The sequence below is a fragment of the Atractosteus spatula genome, chromosome 13 (genome assembly GCF_055471065.1).
Source record: "Atractosteus spatula isolate fAtrSpa1 chromosome 13, fAtrSpa1.hap1, whole genome shotgun sequence".
Lineage (NCBI taxonomy): Eukaryota > Metazoa > Chordata > Actinopteri > Semionotiformes > Lepisosteidae > Atractosteus > Atractosteus spatula.
The window spans coordinates 891891-911177 of record NC_142718.1 but is presented as its reverse complement, the minus strand read 5'-3'; the positions used below and the strand labels follow the sequence as shown (position 1 = coordinate 911177).

The following is a 19287-nucleotide window of genomic DNA, read 5'->3' as shown; positions in this document are numbered from 1 at the left end:
TTCTGCTTGTTCTCTTGCTTGTTCTTGGTGCATTCTCACCATTTCCCTTAACTGTCTCTTGTGTTGATCCTCCAGCATTCAGATTAGTTTCTTCTGGTCAGACTTTGCTGATTCTGAAAGCTTCTTCATCTCTGTCAGGTACTTAGCCTTCATCTCCTCCTCTCTCTCCCTCAGGATCCTCTCCTGCTCTTGTCTGATGGCAGCTTCTGCCTCCTGGTGTAGAATCCTCCTCCGTTCTCTCTCACCAGGCTGTCAATCTTCTCCAGCAGCTCCCTCACCTGGGGGGGACACTTGGTGGTATTGATTTTCTTCCCATTTCTGAACTCATGATACCTATTTCCATAATTCTATTTGACTGCTCTTTTTTTGTATGCTGATAAGCAATGGGTATTGGCCTAATTCGGCCCTGCATGCATTTTTAGGAGTTTTCCTCTGCACATGGAGGATGTTTTTACAGAACTCTGTGTGTAGAGTTTCTATGGAGTGTTCTGTCCCATTGAGTGTAATCTTGGTATCAGTGGCTGCGCCCATGGCCACACCGCACCAATTGAAGTGAGCACTCCATCTCTTCCTGTCCACAGAGTGTCTGCAGCTGCACGGCGCCCTCTTGTGTGAGAGCTCTGTCTCTTCCTGTCCTCAGTGGCTGCAGCTGCACAGCGCCCTCTTGTGTGAGAGCTCTGTCTCTTCCTGGACTGGCCTCAAGGAGAAACAGGAAGTGACCTCACCACAGCACAAAAATATTTGGTTGCCTCGGCAACAGCCCACACACTCACTGCAGCTCCTGCATTCGAACCCCAGTATCGGTCCTGCTGTCCCACAGCTCCTGAGAGACTCTACACAGGGACACACCCTCCCTGCTGGACAATAGAGAGGACGTCTCGTTAAAACTCTTCACTCTCTCTGCTGTTGTTGACGTGACTCTAGCCCTAAGCACTGTGTTTGTTCTACACAAACCACACTGACACAAAGGGTGATAGGAGTGAGGAGAAAGCTGTTATCCGAGCTGTTCAATGGTTTCTTTCAGCTGGAGGTGATCCTGGAATCAATTAGCTCCTAACTACTGAACAGGATGGATGGTCCCGGTGCCCCCTGTCACCTGTAACCTCTGTTGTGTTCTCCTCAAGACTCCCCGTCAGTCCTGCTCCGCCTGTGAAAGGCTCTCGCAGTCTGGCGATGCTGTGGGCTCCTGCTGGACTCCAGCCCAGGAACTGAGATCTGGAAAGAAGGCGGGACAGAGTGTGTCCCCACCCTGAAGACCTGCTCAAACACGACAGAATCATCTCACAGGGAAGACCATTTTTAATGTTTTTATTATACAAAAAAGAAACAAAGAAACAATCAAGAGCATATCTATAATCATACAAGTGTTCCAACACAACAGTACAAAGATCACATCAAAGCAATGACACAAATCAGCTGGAAGTGTATCAGCCATATGAAGATTACGTTAGGGGTCGCTTAAATACTAAGCTTATATGCCAGGAGATTTCTGCAAACCAGTTCCCTGAGGGCATTTCTAGATATTTCTCAAGACCGTGAGTAACTCAGTAAATAACAATTGATAAAAGCCTCACAATCAAGGCCTGTTCAGAGGAACCACACGCTGTTTACACCGGGCTGAAAAGCAGGCCCACTCGTGCCTGGGCGTAGAGTTTGACATGAGAAGCTGATCTGGGACTCCAGCCCCAGCCGGGCCTCTCCAGCGTGATCCAAGACACATGTGGCTGTGATTGCGGATGGGCGCAGTGACTCACGGCCCTGGATCGGGGCCAGATTTCCAGGGAAGTGTTTCTCTCGCGCTGCTGGCGCCCTGCCCTTGTTTGTGCGATTCTGTGTCATGAGGTTTCTTTCACATTCTTCAGGGCGGTTCTGCCCCGTTCTGCCCCGCCGGTTCTGGAGCCCGCGTCAGCAGAACCCACCCGAGAAACACAAGCAGTCAACTTCCCGCTCTGCAAGACCAGACAGAGCCTTAAACACCCGGGAGTCCAGTCTGGAGTGTCCGGAGCTCCGGAGCGCTGTGGAAACACCGAGGACTTGGTGGACGCTGGTGTCGCAGTGGGACATGTGTAGGCCCGGTCAGGCCCGGAACAATGGCAACAGTGCTGACCACCGTGCCACTCTGAAAGACTTCATGTACATTTTTAAAAAAAAAATGATTGTTGTTTGTAGAACACTGTCCTGGACTGATCATGCTGAGCAGGCCTTTGAGCACAGTGACACACCTGGTCACACAGTGTGCAGCTCAGTGACAGCCTGTGTTCATGCTGAGCAGGACTGTACAAGAGCCCCAGAGCAAACGGCAGACCACAGGTATGTGGCGTGTTTGCCTGCGGCCCACGCGTTCAGCTCAGAGCCTGCCCGGCCCTGTGAGGCTCACATGACTCTCCTGCCCCCTGGAGCCCAGCCGGGCCCCAGACACCTCTCACAGCAGACAGGGCTGATGAGCAGAAACCAGCTGCCCACAGCGCGGTGAGGGACTGACGACTCTCTACAGAACCACAGGCAGGGCTGGGCCGGGCGTCCTCTGACGTCCACTCTTCTGTCCCTTCAAGAGCTCCTGTCCAGGCTGAATGCACTGGTGTCACTGGTGTCCCAGTGGGACACGAGACTAAACTGGTCTGGAGTCTCAGGAGCAGTGATGTGAGCTGTAGCCACTCCTGTAGAGCTGAATAAACACATTTGTGTTTTACTGAAGCTCCTCTGTGTGTGTCTACCCTCTGCTGAAGTGTCAGTCATGTGAAGCCGGTTCTGTCTGTGTTTCTGTGCGGAATGTGGAATATCTGGATCTGCTGAAAGCAGGTGTAGGGTCCTGCAGCCAGTCCTGACTCTCATGCTGAGAAGACAGCAGAGCGAAGGGCAGGTCTGTGATGCCAGAGGGAGGAGCACACTGCTCTCTCCTCTTCTCTCAGTGCTGCAGTCTGCACTCCCCACACAGGTGCATCATGGGACTGAGAGCAGGCCTCCCAGCTGGCACTGAGGCCTGGGCTGCCATCCTCAGCACACAGCGGGCATGTCTGTGCCAGCAGGGAGTCTTCCACAACACAGCACGCAGCTCCGGAACAGTGGAGATACAGGAAGAGAGAGTTAACATGCAGAGACCTGCTGACAGCTGGAGATACAGGGGTGATAGAGACAGGCTTACCTCAAGCACTGTGTTCACACTGACACCTGGATCTACAGTCTACTGATCACCTCCTCCACACTCCTGCTCACACTGACTCCTGGAGATCTACAGTACTGATCACCTCCTCCACACTCCTGTTCACACTGACACCTGGAGATCTACAGTACTGATCACCTCCTCCACACTCCTGCTCACACTGACACCTGGAGATCTACAGTACTGATCACCTCCTCCACACTCCTGCTCACACTGACACCTGGAGATCTACAGTACTGATCACCTCCTCCACACTCCTGTTCACACTGACACCTGGAGATCTACAGTACTGATCACCTCCTCCACACTCCTGTTCACACTGACACCTGGAGATCTACAGTACTGATCACCTCCTCCACACTCCTGCTCACACTGACACCTGGAGATCTACAGTACTGATCACCTCCTCCACACTCCTGTTCACACTGACACCTGGAGATCTACAGTGTACTGATCACCTCCCCTACACTCCTGTACTATTGTAGTTACACAGTGTGTGTTCTTGTGGACACCTTGAGTGCAGGTTGAAGTCAGATGTATTGTGAAGAGAATGGTGGTAGTCAAGCTGTGATCAGAGACCTGTGTGTGAACTGTTCCACACTGAGGCTCAGAAGCACAGCTGAGCAGTACTGCTGTCTGAGAGAGCCTCCTCACACAGTGAACAAGAGTCCCCACACTGTGTCAGGACTGTGCGTCGTGTGAAGGTCATGTGATGGACAGTTTATCTTCAGCTGGCTGTGAGACAGAAAGGCTCATGTCTGCTGAACAGACTCTCAGTGAACAGACTCTCTCCTGTAGGAACTCTATCAGCTTTCTCCCTTTCAAATCCTAAATTCCTTCCCCTTGAGAAACTAGGGATTCTGAATTCAGGGAATTTAATGGGAGGTGAAATTCAACTATTGGCCCAGGTGACACTGAAGAGAGAGAGGCAGTGTGGGACAGTGGGTAGAGCTGAGAGAGAGGCATTGTGGGACAGTGGGTAGAGCTGAGAGAGAGAGGCAGTGTGGGACAGTGGGTAGAGCTGAGAGAGAGGGAGGCAGTGTGGGACAGTGGGTAGAGCTGAGAGAGAGAGGGAGGCAGTGTGGGACAGTGGGTAGAGCTGAGAGAGAGAGGGAGGCAGTGTGGGACAGTGGGTAGAGCTGAGAGAGAGAGAGGCAGTGTGGGACAGTGGGTAGAGCTGAGAGAGAGGGAGGCAGTGTGGGAGAGTGGGTAGAGCTGAGAGAGAGAGGGAGGCAGTGTGGGACAGTGGGTAGAGCTGAGAGAGAGAGGGAGGCAGTGTGGGACAGTGGGTAGAGCTGAGAGAGAGGGAGGCAGTGTGGGACAGTGGGTAGAGCTGAGAGAGAGAGGGAGGCAGTGTGGGACAGTGGGTAGAGCTGAGAGAGAGGGAGGCAGTGTGGGACAGTGGGTAGAGCTGAGAGAGAGAGGCAGTGTGGGACTGTGGGTAGAGCTGAGATATTAGGAAGGAGAGAGGCAGTGAGGGACATTACAGTTACAGTCCTGGGATTTTGAGAGAGTGAGGCACAGAGGCCCAGCTGCTGGATCTGAGACTCTGTAAAAGAGGGATGGAGGCAGTGTAGGGTCCTGATTAGAGCTGAGAGACTGGCAGGCGAGGCAGAGAGGCAGTGTGGGCCAGTGTGCGGAGCTGTGAGCCTGGCACAGAAAGAGGAAGACCAGCCTGACAGTCCCTCCCCGTGACGTCTGCCACGTCATCTCTTCTCGCTGCTCACCAACCTCTGTCTACACAATCCAGGAGCTCATTTGCCTGCAGACTAGTCCAGGGGGAGGGAGGACAGAGCTACGTCAGAGGGCGGACTCCTGTGGACCTGCCTCCCTTTCTGATAAACAAGGGCTAGAACCGAAATCTCTCGGAGACCGCAATCCTGCGCTCAGGACCTGCTCTGCCTGCCTGCTCTCTGGCTGAGCGCACCGAGACGCACTGAGCGCCCGTCTCCTGCGCCACACGGACAGCACCTCTCCCCGGCTCAGGAGCACCGCAGGCACTATGGCAGGTCAGTGGTCTTCTGCTTGAGTCTGAGGAGCTCCGAGCCAGCCTGTAGACGGTGTAGACTTTAGTGGGGCTGCAGTCTGAGCCCCTGTCCTGCCCAGGCTGAGAGATTGGCTGTAGTGGTGGGTCTGGATGCACACAGCTGTGTCCAGTGCTCTGGTGTGGCTTGTTCATTCAGGCAGTGTGGAGAGTGTCTGTGTTCAGGGCAGAGAGGGTGTGAGACGTTCAGGGCACAGGGACTCTTCTTCATGGTCCTCCAGGCTGCTCTGCCTGGTGGGGGGGCAGAGCCAGGGGGCAGACTGGGGCAGACTGGGGCAGACTGGGGCAGAACGAGCTGCAGCAGCACCTGGAGAGGCAGCAGTGCGATCTGAGGGCTGTTTCCTCCTGCCTGTGCGTCTCTCTGCTTCCTCTTTCCTGCGCGGATTGAGAACAAAGAGCTGCTCTGTCAGGCCCGCTGACACGCGGCACAGCCTGTTCAGAGCCGCGTGCTGACCCGGTTCTGGTCGGGCTCCGTGTGCTGCTGAGCAGGACTCAGATTCTCCCTGCTGTCCTGGAGTCTCCAGGGCTGTAGCGATGGAGAAACCGGAAAGGGTGTGGTGAGAGTCCAGCCTGCTTTCCGCTGGAGACGGAGAGCCTGCAGTTCAGAGGGTGGCCACCGTTCTCTTCAGCCTCGTGCAGCTCCTGTAGGAGAGGGGGAGGAGCTGGTCTTCACCATTCCTCGCCTCCCATTCCCATTGGGAAGCTCCTTATGGAAAACAGGAGCCGGGAGCATGTTTCTGTGCCAGCAGTCATACAGCCCCTCCCCCTGCAGGACAGCAGGAGGGGGAGGAGTTCATCGTCACTAGCAACCAGAGAACAATCTGAAGAGGCCATTTCTCTCCAGCGACAGGCTGCAGAATCCATAAATTCCCTCTGGGAATATCCCTGTGTCTCTAGCCTGGGAGTCTGTGACACTGAACTCAGCCCTGCGCTGAGTCCTCTGAATCACAGACTGCTGGGCGTGTGGGAGACAGCAGCTGGGATCCTCAGATCACTGCTCATCTGCCAGCAGAGCTGTGAGACACAGGGCAGGGCAGCACAGGGAGGAGACACTGAGAGAGATGAGAGCTACGCAGGGTCACAGTGTGAGGGGAGGAGGTGTGCACAGTACATTGCCCAGATAGACCACAGGACTTAGAGCCGTGTCAGTCTGGAGTGACACAGAGCCCTGACTCTGGCTCTTGCCCACAGATTGAGCTGGTCTGGGCAAGAAACACCTGGAGCTCACGAGACAGGTGCAGCTGCTCTGTGGGAGAGGGCGTCAGTGGGTGGGCAGTGGCTGAGGACGTTTTCTGACGAACGTTCCCAACCCCCTGCGCAGGGAGCAGGAGTTTCCCAGTGATGACGCCTTCAGCTCCTGTGTTGTCAGAATGAGACAGCCAGCGCCAGAGGGCTGGTGGGCGGGGCTTGTGCTCCAAGCCACACCCTCACTGCCCTCTGGAGACCCGCCTCTTCAAACAGCACTGTGGGAAGGGGTCCCCGATATTCCTGTCTCAGCACACGCGATGTGTAAACACAATGTGTGGCCACGTGGTCTACCCCATCCGGAGCTGTGAAGGTGGGGAGGGGAGGGGGGGGGGTAGAGTCAGGGGGGCACCTCTCCCACAGGGATCAAACCCAGGGCAGATCCGCACCTGTGTGAACAGGATCGGCGCCGCCAGCCGGCCCGCCAGGCAGAGCCTTGCTGCTGCAGTGAGCCAGCGCTCCTGTTTCGCAGGGGCGTGTCGGAGCGGGGCGCTCCCTGAATCCGGTCCTGTAACTCAGCAGCCGGCTGCGTCGAAGACCTGCACCGGACTGAACTGGACTGGCATGGCGCTGTCAGCCTGAGCCAGCCCTGTCCTGTAAATACCAAGTGAAACCCACTGGGTCCCCGGCTGTAGGGTGCACACCCCTACTTCTAGAGCTGGGGGCACCTGATCCTGTGACTCGGATGGAGCACGAGTCAGTGCCAGTGACACAGACCCATCTAGTACAAGACTGAGGGGCAGTGATAGACTGTCGGCGCCAAGTGAGAACGTAACCCTGTTCTAATTCTTCTTCAGAGCTGGCTGTAGCTACAAGTTTACTCCTCCTGCCAGGGCACGTGGGTTAAATCAGTCGCAGAGAGGCAGGAACAGAAGCTGGATAGGATAGCTAACACAGTTGCTGGGCAGCCAGGAAGTCACCTAGTGGGTTAATAGGAGATGTCAAGAACTACAACTCCCATAAACCCACTACAACTACAACTCCCATAAACCCATAAGCCCACTGGGTGACTTCCTGGCTATGGTAACGTCCGGCAGGTCTCACCCAGCACAGGGAGCGAATTCCCACACTTTTGAAAGTTTGTTTTCTAAAAACGGGGCAAAATCCTGGGAGGGGTTTGACAGGGTGGCACAGGGCAGCGCGGGAATGACGCCGCGCCTCTCGTCCGCAGGGCATGGAGAGCTGCGGATCGTGCTGCTGGGGAAAATGGGCACTGGGAAGAGCAGCAGCGGGAACGCCATCCTGGGAGAGCAGGCGTTCCGGGCGGAGCGCTCCCCCGGCGCCGTGACCACGGCGTGCGAGCGGAGGGCGGGGGAGCCCGGCGGGAGGCCGGTCGTCGTGGTCGACACGCCGGGGCTCTCCGAGGCCACGGAAGGGAAGATCGCGGGGGCGCTGTCCCTCTGCCCCCCGGGGCCCCACGCCTTCCTGCTGGTGCTGAAGGTGGAGCCCTTCACGGAGAACCGGCGGCGGGACGCGGACCGGCTGCTGCGGCTGTTCGGCGGCGAGGCTGCGCACTACGCCGTCGTGCTGCTGACCCGCGGGAAGGACCTGAAGGGCAAGAGCGCCGAGGCCTTCGTGGGCGAGAACGAGCAGCTGCAGGCGCTGGTGGACCGCTGCGGGGGCAGGCTGCACGTCCTCGAGAACAGGGGCGAGCAGGGCCCCGCCCAGGCCGCCCAGCTGCTGGAGAAGATCGAGGCAATGGTGCAGGCCAACAGGGCGGAGGGGAGGCCCGAGTACTTCACGCCAGCCGCCGGCAAGGGCAGCCAGAAACACGACTGCGACATCCTGTAGACCTGCAAGGGGACAGGCAGCGGGTCTGTGTGACAGGACAGACAACAGACCTGTGTGACAGGACAAGACAGCAGATCTGTGTGAGGGACAAGACAGCAGATCTGTGTGACAGGACAGACAGCAGATCTGTGTGACAGGACAGACAACAGACCTGTGTGAGGGACAAGACAGCAGATCAATGTGACAGGACAGGCAGCAGACCTGTGTGAGGGACAAGACAACAGATCTGTGTGACTGGACAGACAGCAGATATGTGTGACAGGACAGGCAGCAGACCTGTGTGAGGGACAAGGCAGCAGTTCTGTGTGACAGGACAGACAACAGACCTGTGTGAGGGACAAGACAGCAGATCTGTGTGAGGGACAAGACAGCAGATCTGTGTGACAGGACAGAGAGCAGATCTATGTGACAGGACAGACAACAGACCTGTGTGAGGGACAAGACAGCAGATCTGTGTGACAGGACAGGCAGCAGATCTGTGTGACAGGACAGGCTGCAGACCTGTGTGACAGGACAGGCTGCAGACCTGTGTGACAGGACATACAACAGACCTGTGTGAGGGACAAGACAGCAGATCTGTGTGACAGGACAGAGAGCAGATCTGTATGACAGGAGTGACAACAGTTCTGTGTGAGGGACAAGACAGCAGATCTGTGTGACAGGACAGACAGCAGATCTGTGTGACAGGACAGGCAGTAGACCTGTGTGACAGGACAGACAACAGACCCGTGTGTGGGACAAGACAGCAGATCTGTGTGACAGGACAGAGAGCAGATCTGTGTGACAGGAGTGACAACAGATCTGTGTGACGGGACAGACAGCAGATCTGTGTGACGGGACAGAGAGCGTATACTTGTGAGGGGACTGACAGCAGGAACTACATACTCCCCCTTTCCTGTTTGTATAATTATCTTTTGATAAAACATAAAAATGCTTTCCAGAGTGTAAATATTTTTGGGAACAATAATAAAAGAATCTAATTTCCAGTCCAACTGGATTTGTACCTCCAAGGGGGTTTCAGTCGTTTCTGGGTGGTGGGAGGGTTTTATGCAGATGAAGAAGAATGCAGGAAGTTCCAGGAAGCCTGGGCTGTCTAAAACAAGCTCTTTCAGCTCAGGGCTGACACGCAGTAAACTCTCTCTGCTCAGTCCGGAAACACAGCGTTCTCTCCTGACAAACAGTGCGCTCTCTCTCTGCACTGACACACACAGTACACTCCCTCTCAGCCCTGCTCTGACACACACACACAGTGGCCTCTCTCCTCTCTGTGCTCACACACGCATCTGGAGTCACTGCTGCGCACACTCAGACACTCAGACACAAGGACGCTGAGAGACTCGGCGCTGCTCTCCTGCAGGAACAGGACTCTCGCAGACAGGAAGACTCCAGACCCAGGGAGACGATGGCAGGTGAGTGGATTCTCTTGAACCGGCCTCAGAGGTAAACTAATCCATCGCTCTGGCAGCAGCGGCCATGTTGTGCAAGCTGAGGAGTAGGATTATTTATGAAAGGGGAGGGTGTGTCTGCTGGGCTTTCTGCACCGTCAGGACGAGCGTCAGGAGCCTCTGATCACTGCCCCTCCCAAAGCAGAGCCCATCTGCCCCATCCACCATCTCCACTGGCTCGGCTGCACAGGAAATTCACTCTGCTGCATCCTGCTCCTCCGCTGGCGATCCTCCATCTGGCCTGACGCTGGCCCTGGAAGTCCGTCTCATCTCAGGGCTGGAGTGCAGAGGGATCTCTGCTCCAGCAGTCCGAGGTCGCAGGTGCCCGAGGTCGCAGGTGCTCACACACACAGCTCTCCCCTCCCCGCGAGGTGGTTACCATGACTCCCGGCCCCTCCCCCGCGGTGTGGCCGGAGCTGACGCCACCCTCCTCTCCCGGCAGGCTCCGCGGGCTCCGAGCCGGAGATGCGCATCGTGCTGCTGGGGCTGACCGGCGGGGGCCGGAGCAGCTCGGGGAACACCCTCCTGGGCCGGCCGGCATTCCGGAGCGACGTGAGCTCCAGCTCGGTGACGCGGGAGTGCCAGGTGGACACGGCGGTGACCTGCGGCCGGCGGGTCACCGTCATCGACACGCCCGGCTTCTTCCACACGCAGATCCCCGAGGATGACCTCAAGAGGGAGGTCATGCGGTGCGTCACCCTGTGCCCGCGGGGGCCCCACGCCTTCCTGCTGGTGCTGAAGGCGGACGCCCACGACGACGAGGAGCGGGCGGCCCTGAGGCAGGTGCTGTCCTGGTTCGGGGACGAGGCGCTGCGGTACACGCTGGTGCTGTTCACCCGGGGGGACGAGCTGGACGGCCCCGTCCAGGACTTCTACGGGAGGGACGCGGACATGGCGGAGCTGGTGCGGCGCTGCGGCGGCCGGAGCCACGCCTTCGACAACGAGCGGCCGGACGAGCGCGGGCAGGTGGCCGCGCTGCTGGACAAGCTGGACCGGATGGTGGACGAGAACGGGGGCGGCTGCTACACCAACGAGATGTTCCGGCGGGCGGGGGAGGCGGTGGAGCGCGTGGCGGCGGAGAGCAGCCGGGCCGCGCCGGGCCGGGCCGCCGGGGAGGTCCGCGAGGAGGCCGCGCGGCTCGTGGCCGAGGCGCTGCTGAACGCGGCGGTGGGGCTGGCGGTGGGCGTGTGCCTGGGCGCGCTGCTGGGCGCGGCGGCCGGCGCGGCGCTCACCTCCCTGCTGCCCGCCCTGCTGGCCTCGGGCGCGGCGCCGGCGCTGGCCGTGGCGGCGGGCGGCGTGGTCGGCGGCGTGCAGGGCGTGCGCGCGGCGCTGAAGGCGGACGGGCCCAAGGACGCCGCCAGGAGGGCCGCCAGCGCCGTGCTCCAGACGGCCTCCGACCTGAAGAAGCGCATCACGGACGTGAAGGACTTCTTCAACGACAGGAAGAAGGACTGAGCGCGGCGCTCGCACGCACGGACCGCTCTGTACCGGCAGGCGAACCCGCAGCCCCCGTACGGGGGCGCTTCCTCAGTCAGAGACCTCCCTGCGGAGCTGCCTGCTCTCATGCAGGTCACAGGGGGCTCGAGTCCCTGCCCTGCAGCTGGGAGGCACAGGGTGAGCATCAGTGAGGCGGGGGGGGGGATCCTCAGCTCACCAGCGCCCTCTGGTGCGAAGGAGTGGTAATACCACTAGTAGGGATCCTCAGCTCACCAGCGCCCTCTGGTGCGAAGGAGTGGTAATACCACTAGTAGGGATCCTCAGATCACCAGCGCCCTCTGGTGTGGAGGAGCAGTAACACAACTAGTAGGGATCCTCGGCTCACAAGCACCCTCTGGTGTAGAATCGGCATTTGTAAGTCTGAGGCCTTAATAATGTGCCTGTCTGTTCTGCAGCTCATTCTGTGCAAAGTTTGGGCAAACATATCTGTCATGTAAATGAGGCCAAATGGCATATATTGATGGAAATGTTAATGATAAGAAAACAATGCAAAATTATCCCTATTATTATACTTTCCACTTCTAACCCACCAAGCAGGATAAACAATGTCACCCTCCCTGCCTGCAGACGTGCTGAGTCTGTCCCTGCTAACAGAGCGCAGGTCCTGAACTGACTGAGAAGTTCACGTGTGGTCGTTCTGAAACACTGATGTTACACTCTGTCCTTTATTTCAAATCACAATAAAAATCTGCCTTTTCTTTTAATGCAGAATTAAAAAATTAGGTGTAAGCCTTTCTCTAACCAAATATTGTCTGTAATAACCCTGAAACTGGAGGGTATCAGGATTAAAGCCCCTGTGTCAGGGGTACCACAGCATCATCGAACCACAGCATCATCCCAGCCAGATCTGGAGCCCACAGCTCTCTAGTCGTGAGTCCAGAGTCTCGACTCACAACCTCCTTAATCCCTACTCACTACCACTACTCCCTAATCTCTACTCCCTACTCCTTAATCTCTACTCACTACTCCTTAATCCCTACTCACTACCACTACTCCTTAATCTCTACTCACTGCTCCTTAATCTCTGCTCCCTACCCACTACTCCTTAATCCCTACTCCCTTCTCCACACTCCACACTGCTGCCTGGACAGGCAGGCTACAGCTGAGCAGAAGGAATTCCTGCTGTGGCGTCTGTATTCGGTGTCTCCAGGAGCGATTTCGCGGGAGTGGGTCTCAGTGACCAGGCTGGGCAGGCTGTGCGGGACGGGCAGGGCCTGGAACTGGGCTCTGCGGTGGTATGGTGCCATCTAGTGTCTCCTGAAGGAGCATGACTGGAGACAGGTGACTGGGAACAGGCTCATCCTTCTGACTCTGTTGCCCCAAACTTCATCTCCTCACTGCTGTGTGATTATCTATTTCTCATTTCCCTGGTAGATATATATTTCAGTGCAGTGACCTACAGGGGTTATAATTTCCTATTTTTCTTTTCTGCACGTCCATTTCATCCCTCATCTCTGGAGCTGGAGTCCAGGATAAATTAGCTCCCATGTCAAAGAGAGACAGAGGGACTGTGAATAGTCATGTTCACAAAATGGCTGAATGACTTTTTAGATCTTTTAGACAGCAGGGTTGGGATAAGGGTTAGACCCTTTAAATCCTTGCCTCTGACACAGTGGCTCTCAGCTCTTCCGGATCATCAGAGAGCCAGGCAGCCTGTGGTCTTTGGCCCCACCTTGCAGGACTCTGTTTCCTTGTAGCCTCCCAGCCTTTTAATGATCCTACTTTTGGAAGCTGAGGGGAGAAACTATACATGAGCTTTTGGTGGAACATGCAAACTCCCCACAGACAGACCCCCAAGCCCAGAATCTCCCACAGGAGCTGAAAGGCAATAGGACTAACCACCTCTCTACTAGCCTGATCCTGGGAGATTATGTATATGAAACTATGCCTTTCAGGTTTCATATGAGAGTTTTCTGGACAATGGATTTTAATGTAAGTCTTGTTTGTGCAAATAAAGACGTCAATCACACCTTGAGGCTGTAGAGAGTTTCTGTTGTAGTGTAATGTACTCTACTAGGCCAAACTGCACTGTAGTATATCATGCACAAGGCTAATTTTCCGTAATAATATTCTATTTTGCAACGAATGTTTTGGTAATACCTATGTAATTTGTCAATCCAATTAAATTCATTTCAATGGCATTTCTCAAAACCAATCGTCTCCGAGTAAGGTCTCCTTCGTCCAATAAGCACCCAGAACTCTAGCGGCTAGGGGGCGGGGCTGCCGGTGTGACCCCGGAAGAGAAACACGCGCTTTCCTGACCCCAGAGCGAAGATGGCGACTTCGGCAGCGAGTCGGACGGCGAGCGGGGCTGTCCGGGTCGTCAAGCCGATTTTCAGTCGGGATTTGGAAGAGGCGAAGCGGCGTGTCCGGGAGCTGTACCGAGCCTGGTACCGAGAAATTCCCAACACAGGTAAGAGAGGCTTGGAGGCGAGTTAAAACCGGCGGAATAGCTGTCAGTCAGAGTATTCAACAGAGTCAAGGTCGTGTCGGCTGTATACCGTTATAATCTCAGACTGCTGGGGAGTAGGACCCAGACGACTGGTGTAATTCACAATAGCTCTTGATTAGTCATTCATTTATTAATTCCCGACGATTTTTTATCACATTGGCAGACCTCAATGACGAGGCTAAAAATGTCCTTTCTGCCTGCCGTAGACAGAAATTACACCCGCACTCGCTGCGTTGACACTGCCTAATTTTAACCTGTATCGTGACTCTCTCAGTGCAGTGTTAATGTACTGGAGTGTCCAGTCAGTGTGTCTGTATGAACCCCCCCCCTCTCTCAGTGCAGTGTTAATGTACTGGAGTGTCCAGTCAGTGTGTCTGTATGAACCCCTCTCTCTCTCAGTGCAGTGTTAATGTACTGGAGTGTCCAGTCAGTGTGTCTGTATTAACCCCTCTCTCTCGCAGTGCAGTGTTAATGTACTGGAGTGTCCAGTCAGTGTGTGTGTATTAACCCCTCTCTCTCAGTGCAGTGTTAATGTACTAGAGTGTCCAGTCAGTGTGTGTATATTAACCCCCCTCTCTCTCAGTGCAGTGTTAATGTACTGGAGTGTCCAGTCAGTGTGTCTGTATTAACCCCTCTCTCTCTCAGTGCAGTGTTCATGTACTGGAGTGTCCAGTCAGTGTGTCTGTATTAACCCCTCTCTCTCAGTGCAGTGTTCATGTACTGGAGTGTCCAGTCAGTGTGTGTATGAACTCCTCTCTCTCTCAGTGCAGTGTTCATGTACTGGAGTGTCCAGTCAGTGTGTGTATGAACCCCTCTCTCTCTCCCTCAGTGACAATGTACCAGCTGGATATCACGGTGAGGCAGGGCAGGGAGAAGGTGAGGGAGATGTTCGACAGGAACAGACACGTCACTGACCCCCGAGTCGTCGACATGCTGGTCATCAAGGTAACGGCAGCTCTGCACCCCGACCTTCCCGGAGGACAAAACCCTGATTTCTCTCTGACCCCCTGGAGGAGGGGAATTCTGAAACTTCACTCGGGGCCCAGGGCTGACGCCAAGTACTAACCCCTTTTCTAAGAGCTGAAAAAAACCTTTCAAAAAGCAGCGAAAATAGAAAATTGAAATCTCTGCGCCTGTGAAGAAGAACTTGTCTGAACAGAACCCAGATGACACAGGGGTCCCCCAAAATCTGAGAGGGGAACCAGGGATCTGGAGCTGTGCTCCCAGCGCCTGGTCTTTGCTGTCCAAGTGAGATCTCATTTTATAAAATTTAGAGAGAGGCATAGCGCCACCTACTGGTGCACTGGCACCACGTTGCAGGCAGCAGCAGCTCTGTTCCCGAGTCCCGGGGTATAACCCGTGTTTCACGAGCCTCTGACCCCTGTAGCCGTCTGCTGACTGTGTCCTGTGTGTGACTTTCAGTCTGCTCTGACTGGTCTGCCTGTCTGTGTGGTGCAGCACCAGTCTGCTCTGACTGGTCTGCCTGCCTGTCTGTGTGGTGGCAGTCTGGTTGGGATTAGGTTGCCTAGCCCTAGGCTTCCTGTCTGTGTGTTGCAGACATTTCCAGCTGGCCAGAGTGTCTCTTTACACTGGGGTACAAGGAGCTTGGGTGCTTGGCAGGGCAGGGTATCTATTGGCGTGATGAGTGCTGGAGAGCAGCTGCCAGGCCCTGTATTGATTGATCGGCATTCAATATTTTAATCAGTAGGGAGAAACTGTGAATCCTGAGACGCAGGTTCACCTAGAGAAAGAGGATAAGTGTTGTTTCCCTGTTTTCTGATTCCATAATTGGAATAGCCTAGTGACTAAGAAAAACCCAGGAAAATATTGTCAAATCCCACATCCCTACTTCTGACCTCCTCCTAGTGGAGTGAATCAGTGCTGACCTTCACCCAGCTCAGGCCAGGACCCGGTGATCTGTAGTCTGACCGGACTGCAGTATCTCTGGAGCAGCCTGTTATCCTGGGTGCTTGATCACTAAGTCTTGAGAGCCTACAGCCTGTGTTAGGCAAGCATCTCTGTTAACCCATCTCTCGGTGAGCCCCGTATGTCTCTGTCTCTGTCTCTGTCTCTGTCTCTGTCTCTCTCTCTCTCTCTCTCTCTCTCTCTCTCTCTCTCTCTCTCTCTCTCTCTCTCTCTCTCTCTCTCTCTGGGTGACCCCGTCTGTCTGTGTGTGTGTCTCTCTCTCTGGGTGACCCACTGTCTGTGTGTCGCAGGGGAAGATGGAGCTGCAGGAGACCATCAAGGTGTGGAAGCAGAGGACACACATCATGCGCTTCTTCCACGAGACGGAGACACCAAGGCCCACCGACTTCCTTTCCAAATTCTACTCGGGTCACGACCCCTGAGTGCCCCCTGCACGCCGGCTGTAAATACCCCCGCACTCTCTCGCCCTCCCCCTCCACCGGCCTGGTGCTGTTCACAGCAGCCTGTCTGGGTGTGGAACCTTCAATAAAACATGACGAGTTCGAGAATAAGATCAGGAGTAGCCTGAGTTTGTTCCTGGTGTGTGAATAGAGTCACCCAGAGCCCCACACTGACACCCTTCATCATCATCATCATCACTCCTGAACAGACACTCAGTGTGTAACAACACGTCTGCACCTCTGTGTCCTGTGTCAGGGTGACAGTGGGGTTACAGACAGAGACTGGACACTGGAGTTGGAGAGAGGATAGAGTCACCCAGAGCCCCACACTGACACCCTTCATCATCATCATCGCTCCTGAACAGACACTCAGTGTGTAACAACATGTCTGCACCTCTGTGTCCTGTGTCAGGGTGACAGTGGGGTTACAGACAGAGACTGGACACTGGAGCTGGAGAGACGATAGAGTCACCCAGAGCCCCACACTGACACCCTTCATCATCATCATCACTCCTGAACAGACCCTCAGTGTGTAACAACACGTCTGCACCTCTGTGTCCTGCAGTCAGGGTGACAGTGGGGTTACAGACAGAGACTGGACACTGGAGCTGGAGAGAGGATAGAGTCACCCAGAGCCCCACACCGACACCCTTCATCATCAAACAGTCTACTATCAAATAGCAGAAACTCTGCTTGATTAAAAATAGGGAATAAATAGAAAAGAAACATTCCTGATATTCCACTTTCCTTAAAAGAAAATTCCATGTTACACAGTGAAGACTTAGACAATATTTTATTATTGAATAATCTCGTTGCTATGTACATGCAGACTGGGGTGAGGTATTGATGAGAGTCTGGCGCTGCCCACACACACTCTGGAATCACACGGCAGGAGGAGGGACAGGACGTGGACAGTGTGGAGGAAGTGAGGGACAGAGAGAGAGGTGTGATGAGGGGTTGTTGTTGACCCCCGTTTCTGCTCCGGTCTTCTTTCGGATCATGCTGTCTTCGGGGGGTCTCTGTCTGTAGTGTCTGTCCTGTCTCTCTCTCTGGGTACCGGCAGCACGGCCTACAGAGAGACGGAGAGGGACACTGTTATCACACTCCTGTCAGTTTCCACACTCACCCTCATCTGCTTTCATGTCTGAATACACTGGAATTGGTGGAATTAAAGCACAAGTGTATTAACTGCAGAGTGTTAATTACAGTGTGGGAGTGTTATTAGCAGTGGGAGTGTGTTAGTAACAGTATAAGAATGTTAGTAATTGTCAGAGAGTTATTAGAAGTGTAAGTGCCTGCTTAGCAGTGAGAGAGCGTATCTGTAGCTGTGCAGGTGTGTCAGTAGCAGTGGGAGAGTATCTGTAGCTGTGCAGGTGTGTCTTCCAGTACAGGTTTGGGGTGTACAGTTACTGTACTTCCAGTACAGTAACACCATTAGGCAGCTGTTCATTACCTCTCCTGCAGGCTCAGTCATCATCATCGTCATCCTCAGGGACGAAGATGTCGTGCTCCTCCAGCAGGGCGGCGAAGTTCTTGCTGATCAGGGTTCCCACGTACAGGAAGGGCACGACAATCACAGAGATCCGCACCAGGCCGAAGGAGATCTGAGAGAGAGAGGCGCCTGCGTTAACACAGCGGATACCACTGGGGGCACTGACAGCACACCATGGGCACTGACAGGGACAGGCAGTGTGAAAGGAGGGGAGTATAATTACTGCACCCTTACTGTCTGCATCACACTGCGTCACGTCTGTCAGAGGGGGAAACTCATTGCCAAAACAGTGGTCTCACAGACAGAGCCTGCAGGCTGATCCACTCCAGGGTTTACAGTGCTGTCAGTCAGACTCCCAGTGCGCAGCAGTCTGATCCACTCCAGGGTTTACAGTGCTGTCAGTCACACTCCCAGTGCGCAGCAGTCTGATCCACTCCAGGTGTGACAGTGCTGTCAGTCAGACTCCCAGTGCGCAGCAGTCTGATCCGCTCCAGGTGTGACAGTGCTGTCAGTCAGACTCCCAGTGCACAGCAGTCTGATCCACTCCAGGTGTGACAGTGCTGTCAGTCAGACTCCCAGTGCGCAGCAGTCTGATCCACTCGAGGTGTAACAGTGCTGTCAGTCAGACTCCCAGTGCGCAGCAGTCTGATCCACTCCAGGTGTGACAGTGCTGTCAGTCAGACTCCCAGTGCGCAGCAGTCTGATCCACTCCAGGTGTGACAGTGCTGTCAGTCAGACTCCCAGTGCGCAGCAGTCTGATCCACTCCAGGGTTTACAGTGCTGTCAGTCAGACTCCCAGTGCGCAGCAGTCTGATCCACTCCAGGGTTTACAGTGCTGTCAGACTCCCAGTGCGCAGCAGTCTGATCCACTCCAGGGTTTACAGTGCTGTCAGACTCCCAGTGCGCAGCAGTCTGATCCACTCCAGGGTTTACAGTGCTGTCAGTCAGACTCCCAGTGCGCAGTAGTCTGATCCACTCCAGGTGTGACAGTGCTGTCAGTCAGACTCCCAGTGCGCAGCAGTCTGATCCACTCCAGGGTTTAACACCTGCTGCAGGATCTTTTTCAGGAAGCAACTCCAGGCGTTTTGGGTTTCAAGCCAAACATCAAGCTACTTGAAAGCTACTTTCAAGTAACTAAACACATTTCCGCCTATCACCAAGTCCTTAGTGTTAAAGAACATGTTTGTCAGGGTGAGGCTTCTAATGGTTTTAAATTCAGTAGTTTTAAAGGGGGAATACACTTGATAAATTCTGCGTCTCCTGAAATCAATTTCCGGATACCTTGCCGCTAGCGTCAGTCCTGCCCCCGCTTTCCGATTGGTTCAAAACCCTGTCAATCAATCCATTCTACACTCCTATTGGCCGTGACAAGGATCACTCAAGCCTTTAAGACCCGCCTCCCTCAACAGCCCCCCCTGTCAATCAGTCCGGATCACACCGCCTATTGGCTGGAGACAGTGTCAGTCAGGTGAGCCCCATCGCTGACTGGATACCCGCCTCTCTCGGCCCGCCCTTTGCCCAACCCCTCCCCGGCGCTGGTGTCAAAATATTGCAGCCAGTTCTGTCTCTCTGTGGACGTACCTTCACCGGCTTGGGTAAAATAGCTCCCGAGGACGTGGTCACGGCGGTACGGGCGAGAGCCACGGGGGTCGCGCTGCCTGTTTTCTGCCTGAAAACCCCCGTAGTCTTCGGGACGCCAACCCGAGCGGAGCCCAGGACGAAGCGAGCCGCTGCCGACGCCATCTTGCCTGTCAGTGGGCGTGACGTCACCCCCCGGCGCTCAGCCCGCGCCTTA

The 19287-nt window shown here is 55.1% G+C and overlaps 4 protein-coding genes across 4 annotated transcripts; 3 read left to right on the top strand and 1 right to left on the bottom strand.

Moving 5' to 3' along the window:
• Positions 1–4933: 4933 nt before the first annotated feature.
• On the top strand, positions 4934–9250 carry LOC148821512 (GTPase IMAP family member 9-like). The gene is made up of 2 exons (XM_088930948.1): positions 4934–5169; positions 7621–9250. Exons 1-2 carry the CDS (start codon positions 5163–5165, stop codon positions 8238–8240), a joined length of 627 nt encoding a protein of 208 aa, XP_088787074.1. The 5' UTR covers positions 4934–5162; the 3' UTR covers positions 8241–9250.
• A 125-nt stretch (positions 9251–9375) lies between these two features.
• On the top strand, positions 9376–13152 carry LOC148821511 (GTPase IMAP family member 4-like). The gene is made up of 2 exons (XM_088930907.1): positions 9376–9649; positions 10128–13152. Exons 1-2 carry the CDS (start codon positions 9643–9645, stop codon positions 11138–11140), a joined length of 1020 nt encoding a protein of 339 aa, XP_088787033.1. The 5' UTR covers positions 9376–9642; the 3' UTR covers positions 11141–13152.
• A 280-nt stretch (positions 13153–13432) lies between these two features.
• On the top strand, positions 13433–16111 carry ndufa6 (NADH:ubiquinone oxidoreductase subunit A6). The gene is made up of 3 exons (XM_088930964.1): positions 13433–13595; positions 14464–14579; positions 15851–16111. Exons 1-3 carry the CDS (start codon positions 13457–13459, stop codon positions 15980–15982), a joined length of 387 nt encoding a protein of 128 aa, XP_088787090.1. The 5' UTR covers positions 13433–13456; the 3' UTR covers positions 15983–16111.
• Positions 16112–16778: 667 nt separating this feature from the next.
• Positions 16779–19261, bottom strand: smdt1a (single-pass membrane protein with aspartate-rich tail 1a). The gene is made up of 3 exons (XM_088930974.1): positions 19074–19261; positions 17454–17604; positions 16779–17069 (listed from the first exon to the last, which is right to left on the bottom strand). The coding sequence occupies exons 1-2, from the start codon at positions 19233–19235 to the stop codon at positions 17467–17469; spliced, it is 300 nt and encodes a 99-aa protein (XP_088787100.1). The 5' UTR covers positions 19236–19261; the 3' UTR covers positions 16779–17069; positions 17454–17466.
• Positions 19262–19287: the final 26 nt, after the last annotated feature.

Excerpts from the sequence above, each read along its gene's own strand:
- ndufa6 (XM_088930964.1), top strand. The coding sequence starts at position 13,457 with ATGGCGACTTCGGCAGCGAGTCGGACGGCGAGCGGGGCTGTCCGGGTC. Across the intron at positions 13,596-14,463 it reads CCGAGAAATTCCCAACACAG|TGACAATGTACCAGCTGGAT; the intron begins GTAAGAGAGGCT and ends TCTCTCCCTCAG. Across the intron at positions 14,580-15,850 it reads TCGACATGCTGGTCATCAAG|GGGAAGATGGAGCTGCAGGA; the intron begins GTAACGGCAGCT and ends TGTGTGTCGCAG.
- smdt1a (XM_088930974.1), bottom strand. The coding sequence starts at position 19,235 with ATGGCGTCGGCAGCGGCTCGCTTCGTCCTGGGCTCCGCTCGGGTTGGC. Across the intron at positions 17,605-19,073 it reads TTTTACCCAAGCCGGTGAAG|ATCTCCTTCGGCCTGGTGCG; the intron begins GTACGTCCACAG and ends TCTCTCTCTCAG.